A 17,066-nucleotide genomic window follows, 5' to 3' on the forward strand; every position below is an offset into this window, starting at 1 on the left:
AGTGGGAGCCACACTTCGGTTGCGCGGATGCTCTCGACAACCGTGAGATTGCCTGTGAAGTGTTGTGTTGCGTTGTGCGGAGCAAGCAAGTAGATATACGCTTCTTGCGGCTGCTTTATTTTCAGGTTCTTCGAGAGCCCAAAAGTCCAAGTGTAGCTCCCCCGTCCCCTCACTAGCGATCGTGAGTGAAGAGAGGTTAACGGACCACACGAACGCAAAGAGGAACTAACTTTTTTAGCCCCCGAGACGTCACAACTACCGCTCGCCTTCGTTCCCTTTTTCTTATGGCCCTCTCTCCCGCGGTGGTATGTTTCTTTGAAATGGACTGCTTACTGTTCTTCCCTGGCAAGGTAGTGTACTGTGGTCAACCTCTGGCACCACCAGCTGCCCCTTCTACAACAGATCGGATGGTGGTGGCGATCGGTATGGGTCTCTCGCAGGGGGTGTCCGACGCCCAGCACCTCCCCGGTAGTCGTGTTCGTCGTTAGTAGCTTGCGCTCTCTGCTTCTTGCTCTTCAAGATATCCTCTAACGATAGTTTATCATTCTTCTCGCTGCCCGAGATCCCGTTTCCCTGCGTGGCGGCTTGCGGGGGCCTTGCAGGAAACCAAAAGGAACGGCACAGTACAACACTAACGCCACAACGACGTTCTTTTGCCCTGTGGGGGTACGAAACACCATATTCCACCACCATCTTTCATCGGCGCCGAGGTGAATTCCTCATTCCGAGGCTGCGCTGCTGGTGCTATGATTTGTTGAGGGGGAGGATTGGTTGGTTCTCTTCTCGTGGGCGTACGCGGCACGACACACACAACAAACCAGTTTTCCCTTTGTTTCCACAACACAGGTTGCGCGGGAGCGCGTGCGCGTGCTGCTGAGCAGAATACAAGCGAGGGAAAAACCGGAGCACTTTCCGGTCAATTTTGGAGCGACCGGATCGTGGGGGTACCATCTCTATCAAACCCGCTCGCTGTCGTCCTACCCAAAAAGCAAGCTCCCTTGTTGTGCCTGACTGGTGGTGGTCACTTTTATGCTCCTTTATGCTTGCAGGTCGAAACTACAAAGAAACCCAAACGAAACGAAGGTGGTGTGTCCCTTTTGAACCCGATCATAGCACTTTCTTTGTGCTTCACGAGAATGAACACACTTACCGCAGCAACACGCATATTGTTCTCTTCCCGGCCACAACGACGATCGATGGGTGCGCGAAGATACGATGTGTTGATGATCACCGTAGCGTATCATAGGACGTACAACACACCAGTAAAAAAAAAGCATCGTAGCAGCAACACGCACATCGCAAGGCATCAGCAACAAAGAGAACCCAAGAGGCACCCGAAAAAGCAACAGCATAGGTCTCCCTAAAACCATTCTTTCCTACGCAGGAGGGGAGGCCGGCGCACCACCCCTCTTCTTTTGGCAGACACCAAATGATTTATTTTTATGCTTCCAATTAGACGAACCCATAATGGGTCTTGGAGCCGAGAGGACACGTCTTTCTTTCGTCGGAGACGTGAAAGCAACGTCGAGTCGTCGACCGTCGAATTAATTGTGGCGGAGCAGCACACGCGATGTTCCCGAAAGCCGTAGGTATTCCAGATATTGCTGTTAATGTTGTGACTACTTTCGCATTAAAACCCGTGTACTCGCGCCGTGAGGCGTTTTCCTTCTTCCTATCTGACCTTTTTTTATCCACCACAACACCAAACAACATTTACGGGATCGGCATTGGGTGTGCCGATGATCCTCCCCACACACGATTGGCCTCTTGCGCTCTTAATAAGGGGCGCGCAAACTATGGTTTGAAATGATCGGAAGATCAAGATGGTCCCCGAGGGATCATTTTGGCTCCTTCCAGCAGCCATCCACCAACCAACCACCACACACAATCTTATCTCTTTTATTGGTCCGCGCCGCCGCGTGTACGCATTAAGCTGCACTCTGACCACGAAAAACGAAACCAGGGAGAAGTGCAACACACATTCGAACCAAGAGTAGTGATGGTGGTGGTATGCAGAATATTCATTCCCGTCGTATACTCATTTGTTAGACTTTTAGTTAATGAAGGGTTATGCGATTACGGGTGTGTATGTGAGGTGGGAAGGAGCACGCCGATGTGCTCCAGGGAGGATTATTAGTTGGGACTGAATTTATGGAACCTTTCTGCGCAGAGCGAACGATCTTGACCACGACACCAGCAGCAGCACTCGCTTATCCGTCGATTTACGAACAAGGCCAAAGCAAAAGCGAGCCAGGCAAATTTAGTCGTTTTCTTCGTCTCTGCTTGCTTCACAATCTGTACAGCGAGAAGAAAAGTGCACCGCACTTGTACCGCGCGTGCGTGATATTGTTTCCTTCTTTACAGACCACCATTTGCACCCATTTCAGCGAGCCAGAGTACGGAGCAAGTTTGTATTTGGCAAGTGTACACAGCGTACACACCTTCGCGATTCTGTTACTAATAAATATGAAACAAACTATTATTACTTGCACAGGCTGGTTAGGTTAGGTTGGTTTCCAACAAGATTCACGGAGCAACGAGTCCGCTAAATCCGACGTGGATAGAGTATATGTTCATGCCACCATCGTCATCACATGCAGATATACTGTTCTATAGTCCTTTTTACACGTTAGTGGAGCTCGGAGCGATCAAAGAGTCCCTCTGCAACAGCACGCGATCGTGCCTGATCCTATACTGTACTGTGTACCATCCATGCGAGTTTACTCTAGGAGATTAAACGTTTCAGAGAAGCGAAAAAAGTTAGACGGTACTTACTACTGAAGAGAACTCCACAAGATGGTTGCTTCTTGAAACAGTGTCCACATCACTTGATCTCCAATCATACTGCTTCACCTGCAATGAGCCATGAGAAATCGTTTACCTTCTGCGGATTCACTCCGCCATGGGCAAGTGATCCTAATGTCCTCCCTGCGCGTTGTCCCTTTCCGTAGACATCTCAGCCTTCAGGTGCTTTCGGGTCCTTCCATAGTCCTTCTCCTTCGGGCACTGCGCGGCACAGCAGCTCCACCTATGGGTTAGTTTCCTCTCATAGGTGGAGAAGTGTCCGCTCTACTTACAGTAGCAATGTTCCTTGCGGGGTGGCGCGAGACATCTGCTATTATTTCCTACACAGTTCCTGAAAGTAGAGGTGCGCTCCTAACGGTACCCACCACCACCACACCACACCGATAGGGAAATAGGACCCCTGATCGAAATCGAAACGGAGTATCTCTTTCCGACAAAGAAGAGTGCCGTTTTCGATGTCAATCGAGCATCGAATCACCCTACACACCGGTGGTTTAAACATTACGCATAGACGTATATAGCTCGCTTGAACTTACAAACTTTTGTCCCACCCGAACAGAGAAGAGAGAGGAGGAGAAGCGTTCTTGGACTACGTACCGTTCCCATTGGGATCGTTCATGGATGACATCGACGACGGTGGTTGCTGCATGTCGAGTTGCTGCTGTTGCTGCTGTTGGTGGTGTTGTTGCTGTTGCTGCTGCTGCTGCTGTTGCTGCTGCTGTTGTTGCTGCATTGCAGCGTGGTGCAGATGCTGGTGTCCGGCGCCATCCAAGACCAACCCGCCGAGACCTCCGGAACCGGGCGGTGGAGCCAGCGAGCTGACGAGTGTCGTCGCGTGGGAAGATTGCTGAGTCGGCGGCGGTGGCCCCTGCTGCTGTTGCTGCTGTAAAGATCCAGGAGTGCCAGGCGGCGGTGGCCCTAGGTTCGAGACGTGATGTAACGCCGAGTGGTGGTGCGCATCGATCGGCACCGGTTGCAGCGTGATGAGGGAGGCCGGCGGCAGCTGGTGGGCAACGTGGGCCGCCGGTTTGCCGTACGACGGGTGCATTATCAGGTTGTTGTTCTCCGTCAGATGGTGCCCCGAGACGAGCGGGTAGCTCATGCTGTAGCCACCGCTGGACGACACGGCCGTCGTGTAGGACGAGGCGGCCACATTCAGGAGATGTTGCGTTTGTGCATCTTGCTGCTGCTGCTGTTGTTGCTGAGCGGATTGATGCTGCTGCTGCTGCTGCTGCTGTTGATGTTGACTTGTCGGAAGCATATTGAGGCCGGGTATTTGGGTGTTTTATTGTCGATTTCGATGTCGATTGTGTTACTTCGAACGGATCACTTCTGGAATCACTTAAAAATTCTACTCCCTTACTTTCAGTTGAGCAGTACTTGTGAGATGTGCTTGCTTATTAGTTCTTATTGGAGAAATAAAGTAAGCTAAACCTTAAAGCGTAAAATGTAAATGAATATCAAAAAAGGATGAAATATTGTCGCTTGGTTGCTTACACGTATCTAAATCTTAATGAGCTTTATCTATAGGCTTATTCGTACTATCTTTTTGAACTCTTTCACTTTCTTTATGCGGTGTTATGTATGCTATTATGGTTGAAAAAAACTAATCCGATTAAGGTTGAAAATATTTAAAATAGTTTTTGGTTGAATTCGCAAATTGAAACGTCTTATGTTATCTTACTTCGTTTGTAATGCTTGTTATCTAATCGCGCCTTACAACAAGCTACTTCTTCTTAACGTATCGATACTTCCTACGGTATATTGTTATTTGGAGAGCGTTTGATAGTATTTGGTTTGATTTGAATTGTATTAATTATCCTTACGACGAGACGCTAGAGCTTAATATTTCCTTACAATCGAATGAAAAAAAATTAAATCAATTATTGCAATTCGTTGCTTGTTATGAAATTACACTAAAATATCCTTACACAATGAAATGTTAAGTACGAGGAGGTTGTTACTGCCTAGCTAAGTTAAAAAATGCTATCTGTATTTTGTATTTAAATAAAGTTACCAATAATTCTTACGTTAACCAAACTAGGGATGCTAATATGCTAAATCTTAGGGTAGGTATATTATTGCTCGTTGAAAGAGTATCTTTTTATCGAATGTAAAAAATTACTTAAGAGGTAATATGCTTATCAATCTTATTCGCGTTGTATCTGTAACGATATTCAGGAAAGAGTAAAATCAATTAGTTTCATTCAGTTTCATGTAAATTGAGGACAATTCTACCCAACACTCAGTTGCAACACTACTAAAACTAAAACCCTCAATGGATCCAGGGAATTTTCACTGCTACCACACGAACCGTGATGCCAAATGAAACGCGTAAAGTTTGTCTTGAAAACTGAGACACCGCGCGCAACAATGTAAGAAGCGCCGGCTTCCCTGGCAGCATCATATTGTGTGTGATCCGCAGCTCACGTTCTTTGCTACACTCTCTCTTCCTGGGACCGTGCGTTTCATTATGTTGCGTGCTTCCCTAAAAAAAACCAACAACCTGTTTTGCTTTCTTTTCCAGGCGCAGAGCAGCTGTGGTGGTGCTGATCCAAGAACCGAGAACAAGCCGAAACTTTCCGAAAAAAGATTTATGGAACTGTGCGCCGCTGGAGGGTATCATCGTCTCCTCCAGACGGCGGAAGGCCTGTGCCGTGCGCGCCTCTCTATAGCCGTGGAAAAATGTGTGGAATGACACCGATAATAAACCGTGGTCCTCCGTGGGCTGTGTGTCGTCATAAGTCTGCGCCCCCGGGAGAGTTTGCCATAAAACCCGACGACCGCAGGCCAGCACCCTGGTACACGACAACACTGCAGGCAGCTGCACACTACACTCTCCCACGGATCAAGGGAATGTATGTGCAGGAGAGGGCGGTGTGATGGTGCTGCGGGTTTGAAATCTTGCCGGGAAGGATCGAGAAAACTCCGGAGCCGGCGGAGAGTTTCACTTCTTAAATGAACGGCGGCGGTAGGCAACAACGCCACACGCACGCAAGAATGTCGGTGATGGTGGTGATGAGCCAACCGACCAAAAAAAGGCGAGCTACATCAGAACCTTCTTAAGACGGTTACAAACTGCATCGAGCAACGCACCATTGCACCCGCCGCAGCCGCTGGGGCGCGGCTCAAGTCAATGCACTTTACACTCTGCGCCTCTTCGAAGTGCGTCGATGGAGCGAAAAAAGGTGCAGCGCGCGTCGTGTGGCCGACCCGAGGCAGACAACAGCAGACATTGTTGTACGAGAGTTGTCTGTGGGGCGGCGGTGGGAGTTGAGCTCCAGATGGTCGCCTTCGAGAACTACTCTAGCAGAGAGAAAGAGAGAGCGAGCGATCTTGAAGGAGATCTAGTTCTACGACTTTCGCGACCGCTACCATATTTCGTTGAAGTTATGTTTCCTACTTATGCTTTGCAGTTGTTTCCTACAGCGCAGTTGCATAATCCTCACAGATTAAAACGATCGATCAACACTTCACCGGCAGCTACGACCGACGGAGGAAAGAGAGAGCTGAGAATGCGTTACACATGACCCTTCCGGTGCAGCTACACGCACACGCCGCACTACTCACTGACCTGTTTGGCACACTACTTCCTAGATATAAAAAAAAGTAGTGAGCGGAACAGGGTACGCAAAAACAACGAGAAAATTTTCTCGTTTATGCGACCGAGTGACGCGGGGTTGCGTTGCGCGGCACACAGGATATACGCATATTTGCAGCAGCAACGCGAGCGCAACCGATCCCCGGAATAACTGTCCCTTTAAACCCTTTAAACTGATTCCGTTCCGCGCGTTAGTTGCTTTTCTGCGAGCGCTTTCATTGCCTCCGTTGTTAAAACACTGAACACCGCGCGTACACCGCACCACGGCGTTAGTGGTCCTGTAACACCTCTCGCAAAGTAGGCCTCTGTTGTGGTGCGTTCGTCGAGCGTCAGTTAACGTTAAACCGGTTTTATCGGTGAAAATGTTAATAAATCGTTAATTCAATCACAATAATTGGCCATGTGGAAAGCATTTTATGATTCTTTTTTTTTAATTCATCACACTCGCGTACAATGGTGGACGAGAAAATATCGTGTTCAACAACGTATTTGTGACAGTTTACAGTAACCGTTGGACCGTTAATTTGTTGAAATGTGTACCATTATTCTAATTATGTAAAATAAATTTAAAGGACATAAAATGGTAGAGACGATTGCGCCATAAATGGGCGCACATTTATCGAAGGAACATCGATCCCAAAGGATGTGCCAAAACCCAAAATCAATCCCAGAGATGTGCGCTCTGGATGCTCAAATCCTTAAATTACGAAAAGGGGCTCTTCCCTGTGCGCCCACTACCGATACCGAAGAACCCGAGGTGTGTCATATGGTGGGCCCTCCTCCCCGGTGGTGGTGTCGTTGACCTTTCACGCGATCTTCTCGAGCCACGCGGCACGGGTTTATGTGTCACAGAGCCCCATCATCAGCAACACGTGAGAAATTAGGTTGCCGGCTTGCCCGGAGCGGCGAACCCGGCTCGGGGCGATGATGCTGTCGCGAATATCTCCTCTCGTTTCGGATGGCGGAGACCTCTCAAAAAACAGCGGAGGGAGAAGAAGACCCCCCCCCCCCCCATTCGGACGTGATCGTCATCGGTCGTCACCAAATAAATTCCGTCGTCGTCGTCGTCGCCCGGTCACGGCACAATTTTGTCGCGGCTGCGGTGCGCGATTTAACTCTTCCGTCGTCGTCGTCGTCGTGTTCTCCTCTTATGCAAGAGCCACCACCGGCCGGCCCCCTCGACTCGAAGGGTAGCATAATCATACAGCACCACCACCACACACACGAAAAAGAGGGCATAAAAAGTGGTCTTGAAAGTGGTGCGCGCGTCCTGTAGCGGGCCGCGCTGCCACGGAAGTTCATTCATTCAGGGTGCATCACAGCACAACACAACGGTACTTCCTATGCACTTCCTGCAGGCACGCACGCACACAACCAACACGCAGCAGCCACACAGAGCGCGATCGGTTCAAGTTCTTCGCCGGCTCGGGCATTCCTTCACCACACGACGCCGACCGGGCCACGGGGCCTTCCGAGAGCAAAGACATCGGGAGGCTCGAGACCTCTTCTCGAGCGGCTTGCTGGCTGCTCCACAGAGAACAGGTTTCACTCACTCTCCTCAACCAACGATGGAAGGTGTACTGGCCTCTGCCTGGCCTCGTCGAAAAGGGTACACGACGACGCAAACGAAACACCAATCACAGGACAACAACAAACAAGCCATGGATACTGCCGTGCACGCTCTAGAGGCCTAGAGAAGAAGAGATCTACCTCCGGAAGCTGCTCTACACAATTTATTTAAAAGCCGGACCAAAATTCACCCCAAAGCCAACACAGAGAGGAGCTTTTGCTCCCGCAGGAGCCGCAAACCTTATTTAAATGTTCAAATATGCACCACGACATACACCAAACTCCTCCACGCGCTCCGACGGGTTGACACGCCGCGCCTCGTACGACTTCTTTAAGGGTGCCGCCGGCAGGATGAAGAAAGAGTGCACTGACCAGCTGCGACACAGTTTCATTCACCTCCCTTCCGGGAGGGCGACGAGGATCTGCGCGGCTCTTTTTCGTACTCTTCCCTTTTGCTCCTATTCCTCCTGGACCTAGTATGCGCTCCACACGGGAGAGGGTTCAATAACATATGAGAGAGGGGCTCGTCTTTAGCAAATTCATGTATGCATTTGGAAAAGAGTGGAACACACGGGGAGTCCTCTTCCAAGCAAGACGACAGGCTTCAGTGAACCACCGGTCCACCACTTCTTTGTGTGCTCTCGTTGATCACCAGCAGAGCCCCCCGGGGGGGGGGGGAGAAGCGGTGCTTCCTGTATCTACGGAGTGTTCTTCCGTCGTCCAGCGGAGAGCGCCTCTGGAACATGTGACTTCGTGTGCATCTGGGGCAAGAAAATCGGTAAGACACTCACAATCGCCCTGACCTCTCTAGAGACCTGCCCCACAACCGGGAACGTTTAATCACGCCTAACAGAGCTGTCAAGTGGCAAGCAGAAACACACGATAGTCGACTGATACTCTGGCCCATAAAATAGTTGCATAGAAATTGTTCGCGAAAGTATGAACAAAACACGATCATTCTGAGACGAACCATTTGCACGAGAAACCGGGTGAAACGCAGCTTCTGGAGAGGCTTCCGGTCGGTCGGTAGTCTATTGGGGGGGCTAGGCCAACAGTCTAAAAAGAGCACCCACCAAAGGTGGCAAATGGACTGTGGGCTAATCGAATTCAGCGCGCCCGTTGCGCTGCATCAACCCCACAGCAACGAAATCAAGGTACAGAGGGACACATATGCGGAGCATCTTGTCGATGCAGCAGCCAACAGCACGAGGAGCGCGTCCGCAACATTATGCACGCTTTTGCGTAAACAATCGCGATCGCGAGAACACGAATAAATCATTTGGTTTCGTCGTCGCCGTCCTTTGCTTCCGGGAGTTTGCGAGGTGTGTGTAAGCATATTTGAAGCCCACCGAAAACACAACAAGTAAGTTACCACCCGATGCTCCACTATGTTGCCGGTAATGCCGCGGAACGGATGGTGGATGGTGTGTTGTTGGCCGGCCGAAAAAGTAAACAAGTTTCTCCTCTTTAAATGCGCGACCCAAATTGACCACCCCCCACAGTGCGCGCGCGTCGCAGAAGGTTTCGAGGAACTGATGGCCATTGGCCTTCTCTGTCACTCCCTCTCAGAGAGAAATTAAGATATTTTGGGGTTTAAATTTTGTTGACTTCTACAGAAATCAATTAATGGGACAATGTTGCACGACAGGCAACGCGCCGCCACAAACTCCGATTTTTGGGAAATGAATACAAGGCGGAAGCTGTGGTCTGGTCTTTCTTTTGGTCAAGAGAATCGGAACTCGGTTTTTTGTTTTTTTTTTGTGAGTAAAACGATCGAGTGCCCTGCAAATGCATGCGTTATCGGAAGTCTCTTACCCCGACATATGCTGGGGAGCATTACACACTTCTTGTCGTCGTGCCGTGAGCCGAAACGGAACGGAACGTGACCCGGAAGGGTTTATTGGAGTATTTTGACGGACCTCTCTCGGACCTTATTTCTTTTACATCGTGGCTGGTGGTGGATGGGTGACGGAGGGACCCAGTACTGCTAAGGGAAAAGCCAAAGGCCTACTCTATTTCAGCCACCCTCTCTCAGCCCCATTCTGCGTGGAGGGTAAACCGGATTTAACGGGTCCCTCTGTGTGTGTCCCTCTACTTAAGACACCTCTCGCCCCCTTTCGCCATCAACCGAGGCCCGGTGCGTGCCTATACACGGTGGTGCGCGGTTTGTGGCAAGAGTGGTGGTCTCTACTGCCCGCGCGCTCCTCTCGATGACTCGAAAAGACCGTTACAGCACACGTAAATGCGGCCACGTCGGCAGGAAGAAAAGCTGCCGGGAAAAGGTCAATCGGCTTGGGGGGCTTGAGGAGAGCTTTTCGATTTCTTGAGGGCTCATCAAGTGGGAAGGGGGGACGCACAGCAGGAAGGACGTAGTATATTAACCCCTATTTGCGATCCACAGAGTTTAAATGCCAACCCGGAAAACTTGCGCCATTGGCCCTTCTCAAGACGATCCCAGAACACCTCTACAGTGCAGCATCATCAGGTAGGATGATCAAAACCCCACAACACACTCGTTCTCTCTCTCTCTATCTCTCTCTCTGTCGGCAGACCGCGCGTGATCATCTTTCGATCATTTGATACCGCTGGATTCTACTGAGGCCAGGCGAAATATGATGACACAGTTGCTCAAATCACTGGAATTCCTACGATCAGCATTTTCACGAGCGGCGTCACGTGCTGGGTAAGATAACCCCTACTGCCACATCCAGCAAAAGCTGAATTCTGAAGATGCACCATAAAATGATCACCTGGCTAGCAAGGAACTGACTGGTATAACCTTGCCTAAGGTTTGACGCTTCTCTTTGGTTCTACCTTTTCATCGATTCCAAGGCTAGTTAGATGACAATGTTTCGATTCAGGGCACCATTCTCGTCCACTTGTGAAAGAGACTGCACTTAGCAGCGGAAAAGCAAGCCACGAACCTACCGTTTCTATTTTCTACACTCAATAAATCGTCCGCAGCCCACAAAAGATCTCGTTACTTAAAAGTCGAAAAAGCAACTGCTGCTAGTTGGAACAAGAATTATCATCACAGAACCATCACCGTTACAGAAGAGCGTTTTCCTTATAGACCATCTTTCAACGATCAATCCCGGGGTTGGTTGCGGCGCGCCCTACAGCAGCATTTCAGGTGGCGCACTCCTTTGCCCCCCTGGGGGCTCTTTACTGCCCCCAGCAGCCACGATGATCCCATCGAGCGTTGAGAAATTCGATTCGCTGCAAGTAATCAAAACTTAATTCACAACTCCTTTCTGAGTTATGGTGTCCCCGCCTCTGTTACGAGTCGGGTGGGGCTTATTTGCGTTCAGACCCGCTCCTCTCCTGCTGTTCGGGGCCACCACCGGTTTCCAGGGGGACGCCCGTGGGATTGAAAAGAAAATCGCCACAGGCAATCATCATCCCCGTCGTTTTCCTTATACGACGCTGCGAGACGACTGCAAACCGACCAAAAGCCAAACGCCGCCTGCTGTGCATCAACCTCTTCAGAAAGAAAATGCCGCCGCTCCACACAGGAAATTTGTCGTCGGTGGGCTCCCTTTTGAGCTGCATTTAATTTGAAAAGGATATGGGGTGTGGGCCACACACGCACACATTAAAAAAAAGCCGCCTGCGATGGCCACGTAATAGATGATCTTTGTTCAAACCAAATCCTTCTCATTATAATGGACCACCCCTTTTGTTGGTTCAGCAATGAATGTCACTTTAAGGAAGAAATCGTCAAAATTAAAACAATTGTTCGCAGTGTTGGTTAATTCAACGAGTTTCGCGTGTGCCACATAATCTTGGGCATCAACGTTTGAGACACAAGCCAATATATGCACCATGGCGGCGACGGCGGTGGTTATACAACATTCAATTTCTGCACAAAGCCTATGGGGCGGTTGGGTTCGCGGCGAGACGCCCAACAATCAACCACCCGAGCGCGCGCGTGAGGGTGGCTATCGTCGTAGCGACACGCGGAAAGAAAGGTCAATGTTTCGACAAAACCTTGACAGTGCGCACCGGCCGCCCCATCGTAGTCGTCGTGGTCTCCCCAGTCAGTCTTATGTTTCTTGCACGCCAAACACCATCATAGTCGCCGGCGAGCGCAGGCCCCAACAACAATGATCGCACAAAAATATGCTTCTCGCTCTAACATTGCCATCACCATCGGCATCATTAAATAATCAACCGCACACGCTAGGCGCTTGGTGATGTTAGTGTGTAGATCACTGTGCTGTGTGTGTGATTGATGTCTCCCAGTGGTGATCCTTTTGTGGGATTTAATTCAACGTTGTCTGGGCCATAGTTTGTAACGAAAGGAAAATTGAAGAAAATCGCGTTTCCATCCACTACTAACTGAGCCAACGCGGGCGATGGCAGCTTCTTCAGGTGTCGTGGTATTTTTGCTGTTCGGGGCTGTACCTATTGTTTAACATAGAATTGCCACACCCGCAACAATCACGCACCACGCGATCGCGCATTGCTTCCGCCTTCCGTCGGAAAACCCAAAAACGGTCATAAAAGTCCAAAAAGTAATATGGGCGGTGTTAGTCCGCACGCGTGTGTGGGTAGCAGCGATCTTCATTTCATGGCTCTTTTCGTCGTCGACGAGGTGGCCGACATCATCATGTTCGTTAGAGAATTCCCAAAATGGTGTTTTAAAAAAGGTAGTGCCCGTAGCACACACGACATCAATTAGTCAGCGCCACGTGCCACAGAAGACGCAGGCACTGCTGAGAATGAAGTTGAATTTTTCAATCCGAGTCGGAACAGGCACATTAGAATGAGCCGTATAGAGTCGCTAACGAAAGGCTGAGCCTTCAATCAAGAACACCACACGTTAACTATTTACATTTTGTTCTACACGAGCTAACTTCTCTGCATAGGGGACCTCTGGTTGCCCTGTTAACGATGGGCCGGATTGCTGTTATTCTCGAAAATAAACCCTGGACGGAACGAAATGTGCCCGGGGATCGACTAGTATTTATCAAAATAAAACGAAGCTAAATAACCGTTAAATCGCGACACACAGACAATAGAGAATTGCATTCGTATCGAATAGGACAGCATGGGCTATAATAGTTGGAAAGTGGTAAACGTAGAGCAACGACACCCAGGACGGGACACGGATAGTATATAATTTACGACCAACGCAAAGTTCAATGTCAGTGTCGCGCGCTGGTACTGCTCGACGCCTGAGTCTATGCTGAATGAATGTTAAAAAACGGAGGCGCGCACCTGTGACCGTGTCCGCGTTGCGTTGGTGACGCAAAAGACCCGGCGTCCGCGCGTTTGTGGCAATGACAATGAATGGGGAGAACTCCGCGCGCGTTTTGTCACCTCTTTCTCCCCCCTCACAACAACCCACAGTATAACGATAGTGCAAGAAATTCTTATGACCTATGTGCTATGTTGATCTATCATCATCGATCTAACCTTTAGTTCTTCATCAATCAAGTGCCTCTTTAAACAAGTTAACTTCTCCTCAAAACGATTGTTTTATTGGACCAACAGCTAAAACTATAAAATCACTGCGTGGACCTCTGATCCGGACCATCATTATCGAGAGAGTACAGCTGCAGCTCTCTGCGGGCTGCTTGAATCGCATTAAAGTAGAAGGACTATTGTGGCCAAAAAATATCGGGAATTCGCTCAAAAGCCGAAAGCCGATTGTTCTAAATCTGTGTTATTGCCTGTCAAATAATCCCTACTCTATGCCTTCTATCTATGCGAGTGGTCGATGTCAAAATGATCACGAAAATGTGATGATCGTGAAGACAACCGGTTCGCGATATTCTTTTACCACAGTAGTACTTATGAGCGCGGTGTGGTGTTTCAATAAATGATTATCATCTTTACGATCCGTGACACACACAATCATTCGCGGGACGTAAATATTATCCTCCCCTCGTAAAATTTAATATGCTAACGATCATTAGCCATTTTTTCAGTCATTTCCCTGCGCGGCGCTGCAATGGTGCACACCCCCATCAGTACCACTGCTTGTGCTGCATAAAATCATTATTGAAGTCCATTTTATTGCGGAAAAGATATAAACGTGTAACAAAAATCCGTCTATAAAATGTGAGATGCCGGGTGCTGTTGTTTCCAATTCTGAAGCGCGACCTTTCACCGTTCAAGCATTCCTTCCGCCGAAGAAGCCTTGACATTTCTCAACTTATGCTCCCTACTCCTGTGCAAGTGTTGGCGTTGGACTGCGATCAAATTACTGGAATATTGCACCCGTAATTGGGATTGTGAAGACGCGACGCATGACGTCCGTAAAACGCGCATATTTGTGTGGCGCGTTATTACTAACTCCTAACTCGTTCACCAAGTAGAGCCCCCGGCTGGAGGGTTCCATCCAAGATACGTTTTGTCCACATCATTCCAGATCATCGAATGGCTAAGGAGAGTTGTTCCCAACTGACCCCGGGAAGGTATCGTCGTCTGGAGTAGTGTCTTTCCCGTTAGCTAATTTCTTAATTCAAACTTTCGAAAAGCTTCAGTGCCGAGCCGAAGGATAAAAAAAAATATGAATGGCCATTATAGTGTCACTCTTGCATTTTCCCAATCATCTTTGGGCCGTTTGCTCACACTGCGGGCACAATAATCATAAAGAAGGACACCCACAGAGGCTACATAAAATAGATTTTCTCACAGGTTATTGCACTGTCGATGTATACGGCAAATCACGGTTGAGTAAAATGACAGGAACCGCGACGAATAAAAGTCTTGATAAATAAAAGGAGAGACGCATAAACGTGCGGACAGGACAGTGTAAAAACGCCAGAGCACGCCTGAGGTGCCCACAACCACGTCGTTTGGCCGCCTTCATGCAAAGCTGGACACCCCAGCAGTTAATGGCCCTCAAACAAACGGAAAAGAATCATCTAACGCAGGATGGCCATCTCCACTCTCCTTGGCGATAAAAGTAGGGCCGGCCAGCCGGCCGCGCGCCTCACACGTTTATGGATAAATAATATAAATGATAAAAAATAGGCTTTCATCGCGCGTTCCGTGCGTAATAACCTGTCCATAACGAAGCCCCTCCTCCGCCGTTCGCCACACTCTCTTCCGTGTTAGGCCCGGAGCGGACAGCATTACGTCAGCGTGAGCGCGCCTGGGGAGTGTGTTAGGACAGGGCATCATGATAATGACACATTTCTCCCTTCGAGCACTCCACCGTGTGGCCGTCCTCGGAAGGTAACATAGATTGTAAAAAAAAAAGAATTAGATGATTGAACAACGGAACTCCAGTGGAGGTTGACTGAAGAAGGAGCGCCCCCGGGAGTTGCGGCCAGCATCCATACACACTTGCGCCGCACGCGCTGCTGCTGCTGCTGCTGATGATGTTGACATACCAAACCCATTAACCGGACACACAGCAGAGTCTCCTTCTTGCACCGTTAGGTTAGGTTAGAGAGACCGGCGGCTGTCAAACGGTCACTGCCCTGCTTCTCTTCACGCGAAGCTGCGGTGGGAGCTCGCGGGTCCGATCAACCGTGGCCACAGTCCGCGTGTGTCTGTATGGTGTCTGTATGGTTCGAGAAACAACCTGACCAACGGCAACTAGCGTCCCGCCACCCGCCCGCCCGTTTGTCTCGCACACGATGATCCCCGCAACAAGTACAATGACGAGGCGCGTCTGTTCTTGGGGCCGGAATAGACCCCCGCAACCCACAGTCTGAGTAGATTCCTTGAGAGGGAGAGAGCGACGTCAAGAGGGCCCAGCCACCAGCTCCTCGTAGAGGGGCTCAAAGAGCGCCCCCGTTTGCCGGAGGATTAATCACAACAACAACGATTGATGTGATTTTTGTGCCAAGTGCATTTTTGCACCATGTTTTTGTTGTGATAAAGACGCACACCAACTACAAATCCACAAATCGATCAACAACCCTTTTCGATGTCAAACGAACGCCAGAGTCCAAATGGGGGTCTAGGTCTGGAAAATTGTCGACCTTTTTCCTTTTCCATCTCCGAAAAGATCGATTGCGGTGCAGTCGATCACCGTGCAGATTATCTTCGCTGCTGCTCTGGGCTCTCTTAGCTCTGGGAACTTATCTTGCACATCTTGCGACGTTCGCGCGGCGTCATTCACACACTCTTCCCTACCTCCGCAGAGTAGACATTATATTCTGTGGCACCAGAGATTGATATGAACAGATATAATGTGCAGGCAGTGAGGACCCGCCGCCATTAGCCACCCCCCCTTGTATGGGCAGGCAACACACCTTCCTCCCCCCGGTTGGGGTGTCCGTGAAGGGGCGAAGGCGGAAGAAAAACGGCCATCGTTCCCCGTTAGAGGTTAATCACTTTTCTGTACCATTCTGGGGGCTCCGAAGGACTGACTGACTGACTGATGGGGCGCGCGCAGGCAGTTGTGTGTGCCGGGGGGAGGATGATCAATTTTTGCTCTTGAATAGTGGTGCGCGGCGCGCGCGCACCCGCCAATGGAATGGGCCACAGTGCGCTAAATGGGAGAAAAGTGGCACACACAAAGCATAGGCTCTCTTATGCCTCCTCCGAAGATCGGCCAGAAAGAAGATCATCGTGCAGAGCACAGAGAGCAAAGTCCGTCCGCACGAGAAACGAGCGAAGCACCGTGGCGAAGTCGGAGCGCTCTGGGGCCGACCTCATCGATCTTTCCCTAACCTGACTTAACACACCGGTCAAAGCACCAACAGAGCCCCCGCGTCCGGGGTGCGGTGCACCGCCACTGGAATGTGTATTCTTTCGCGCTACGTGTGGTGATCTTTAAAGCCTTGGGGCACCTCCATCTCTTGTGGGAAGAATTTTTGGAATAGTTTCTTCTAAACGATCTTAACAGTTGGCGGCCAAGACATTGGCACAGCACAACAATTGATAGAAATTTTGGTACTTTAACAGGGTACAGAGATTTTGACAACTTTAGCCAGAGCACCTTAGCCAGACGAAACAGACAACCCAACATAGCGGAGCTGGAAGATCACCCGTGAAGCATGCAAAATTAATAAAAAAAAAAACGAACATCGCCCGCGCCCAAGAAAGGGAGAGCAGAAACCGGACAATATATATCATTAACATATTGAGGGGTTCTAATAAACGCGTGGCACGTGTCTGGCCA

The 17,066-nt window shown here is 49.7% G+C and overlaps 1 protein-coding gene across 1 annotated transcript; it reads right to left on the reverse strand.

Annotated features, from left to right (window-relative positions):
* Positions 1–3,394: 3,394 nt before the first annotated feature.
* On the reverse strand, positions 3,395–4,066 carry LOC128274157 (putative uncharacterized protein DDB_G0282129). Its single transcript, XM_053012265.1, has one exon. It carries the CDS (start codon positions 4,064–4,066, stop codon positions 3,395–3,397), a length of 672 nt encoding a protein of 223 aa, XP_052868225.1.
* Positions 4,067–17,066: the final 13,000 nt, after the last annotated feature.

The sequence above is a fragment of the Anopheles cruzii genome, chromosome 3 (assembly GCF_943734635.1).
Source record: "Anopheles cruzii chromosome 3, idAnoCruzAS_RS32_06, whole genome shotgun sequence".
NCBI classification, from domain to species: Eukaryota; Metazoa; Arthropoda; class Insecta; order Diptera; family Culicidae; genus Anopheles; species Anopheles cruzii.

Bases quoted from the DNA above. Each gene is read 5' to 3' on its own strand.
- LOC128274157 (XM_053012265.1), bottom strand. From the start codon at position 4,066: ATGCTTCCGACAAGTCAACATCAACAGCAGCAGCAGCAGCAGCAGCAT.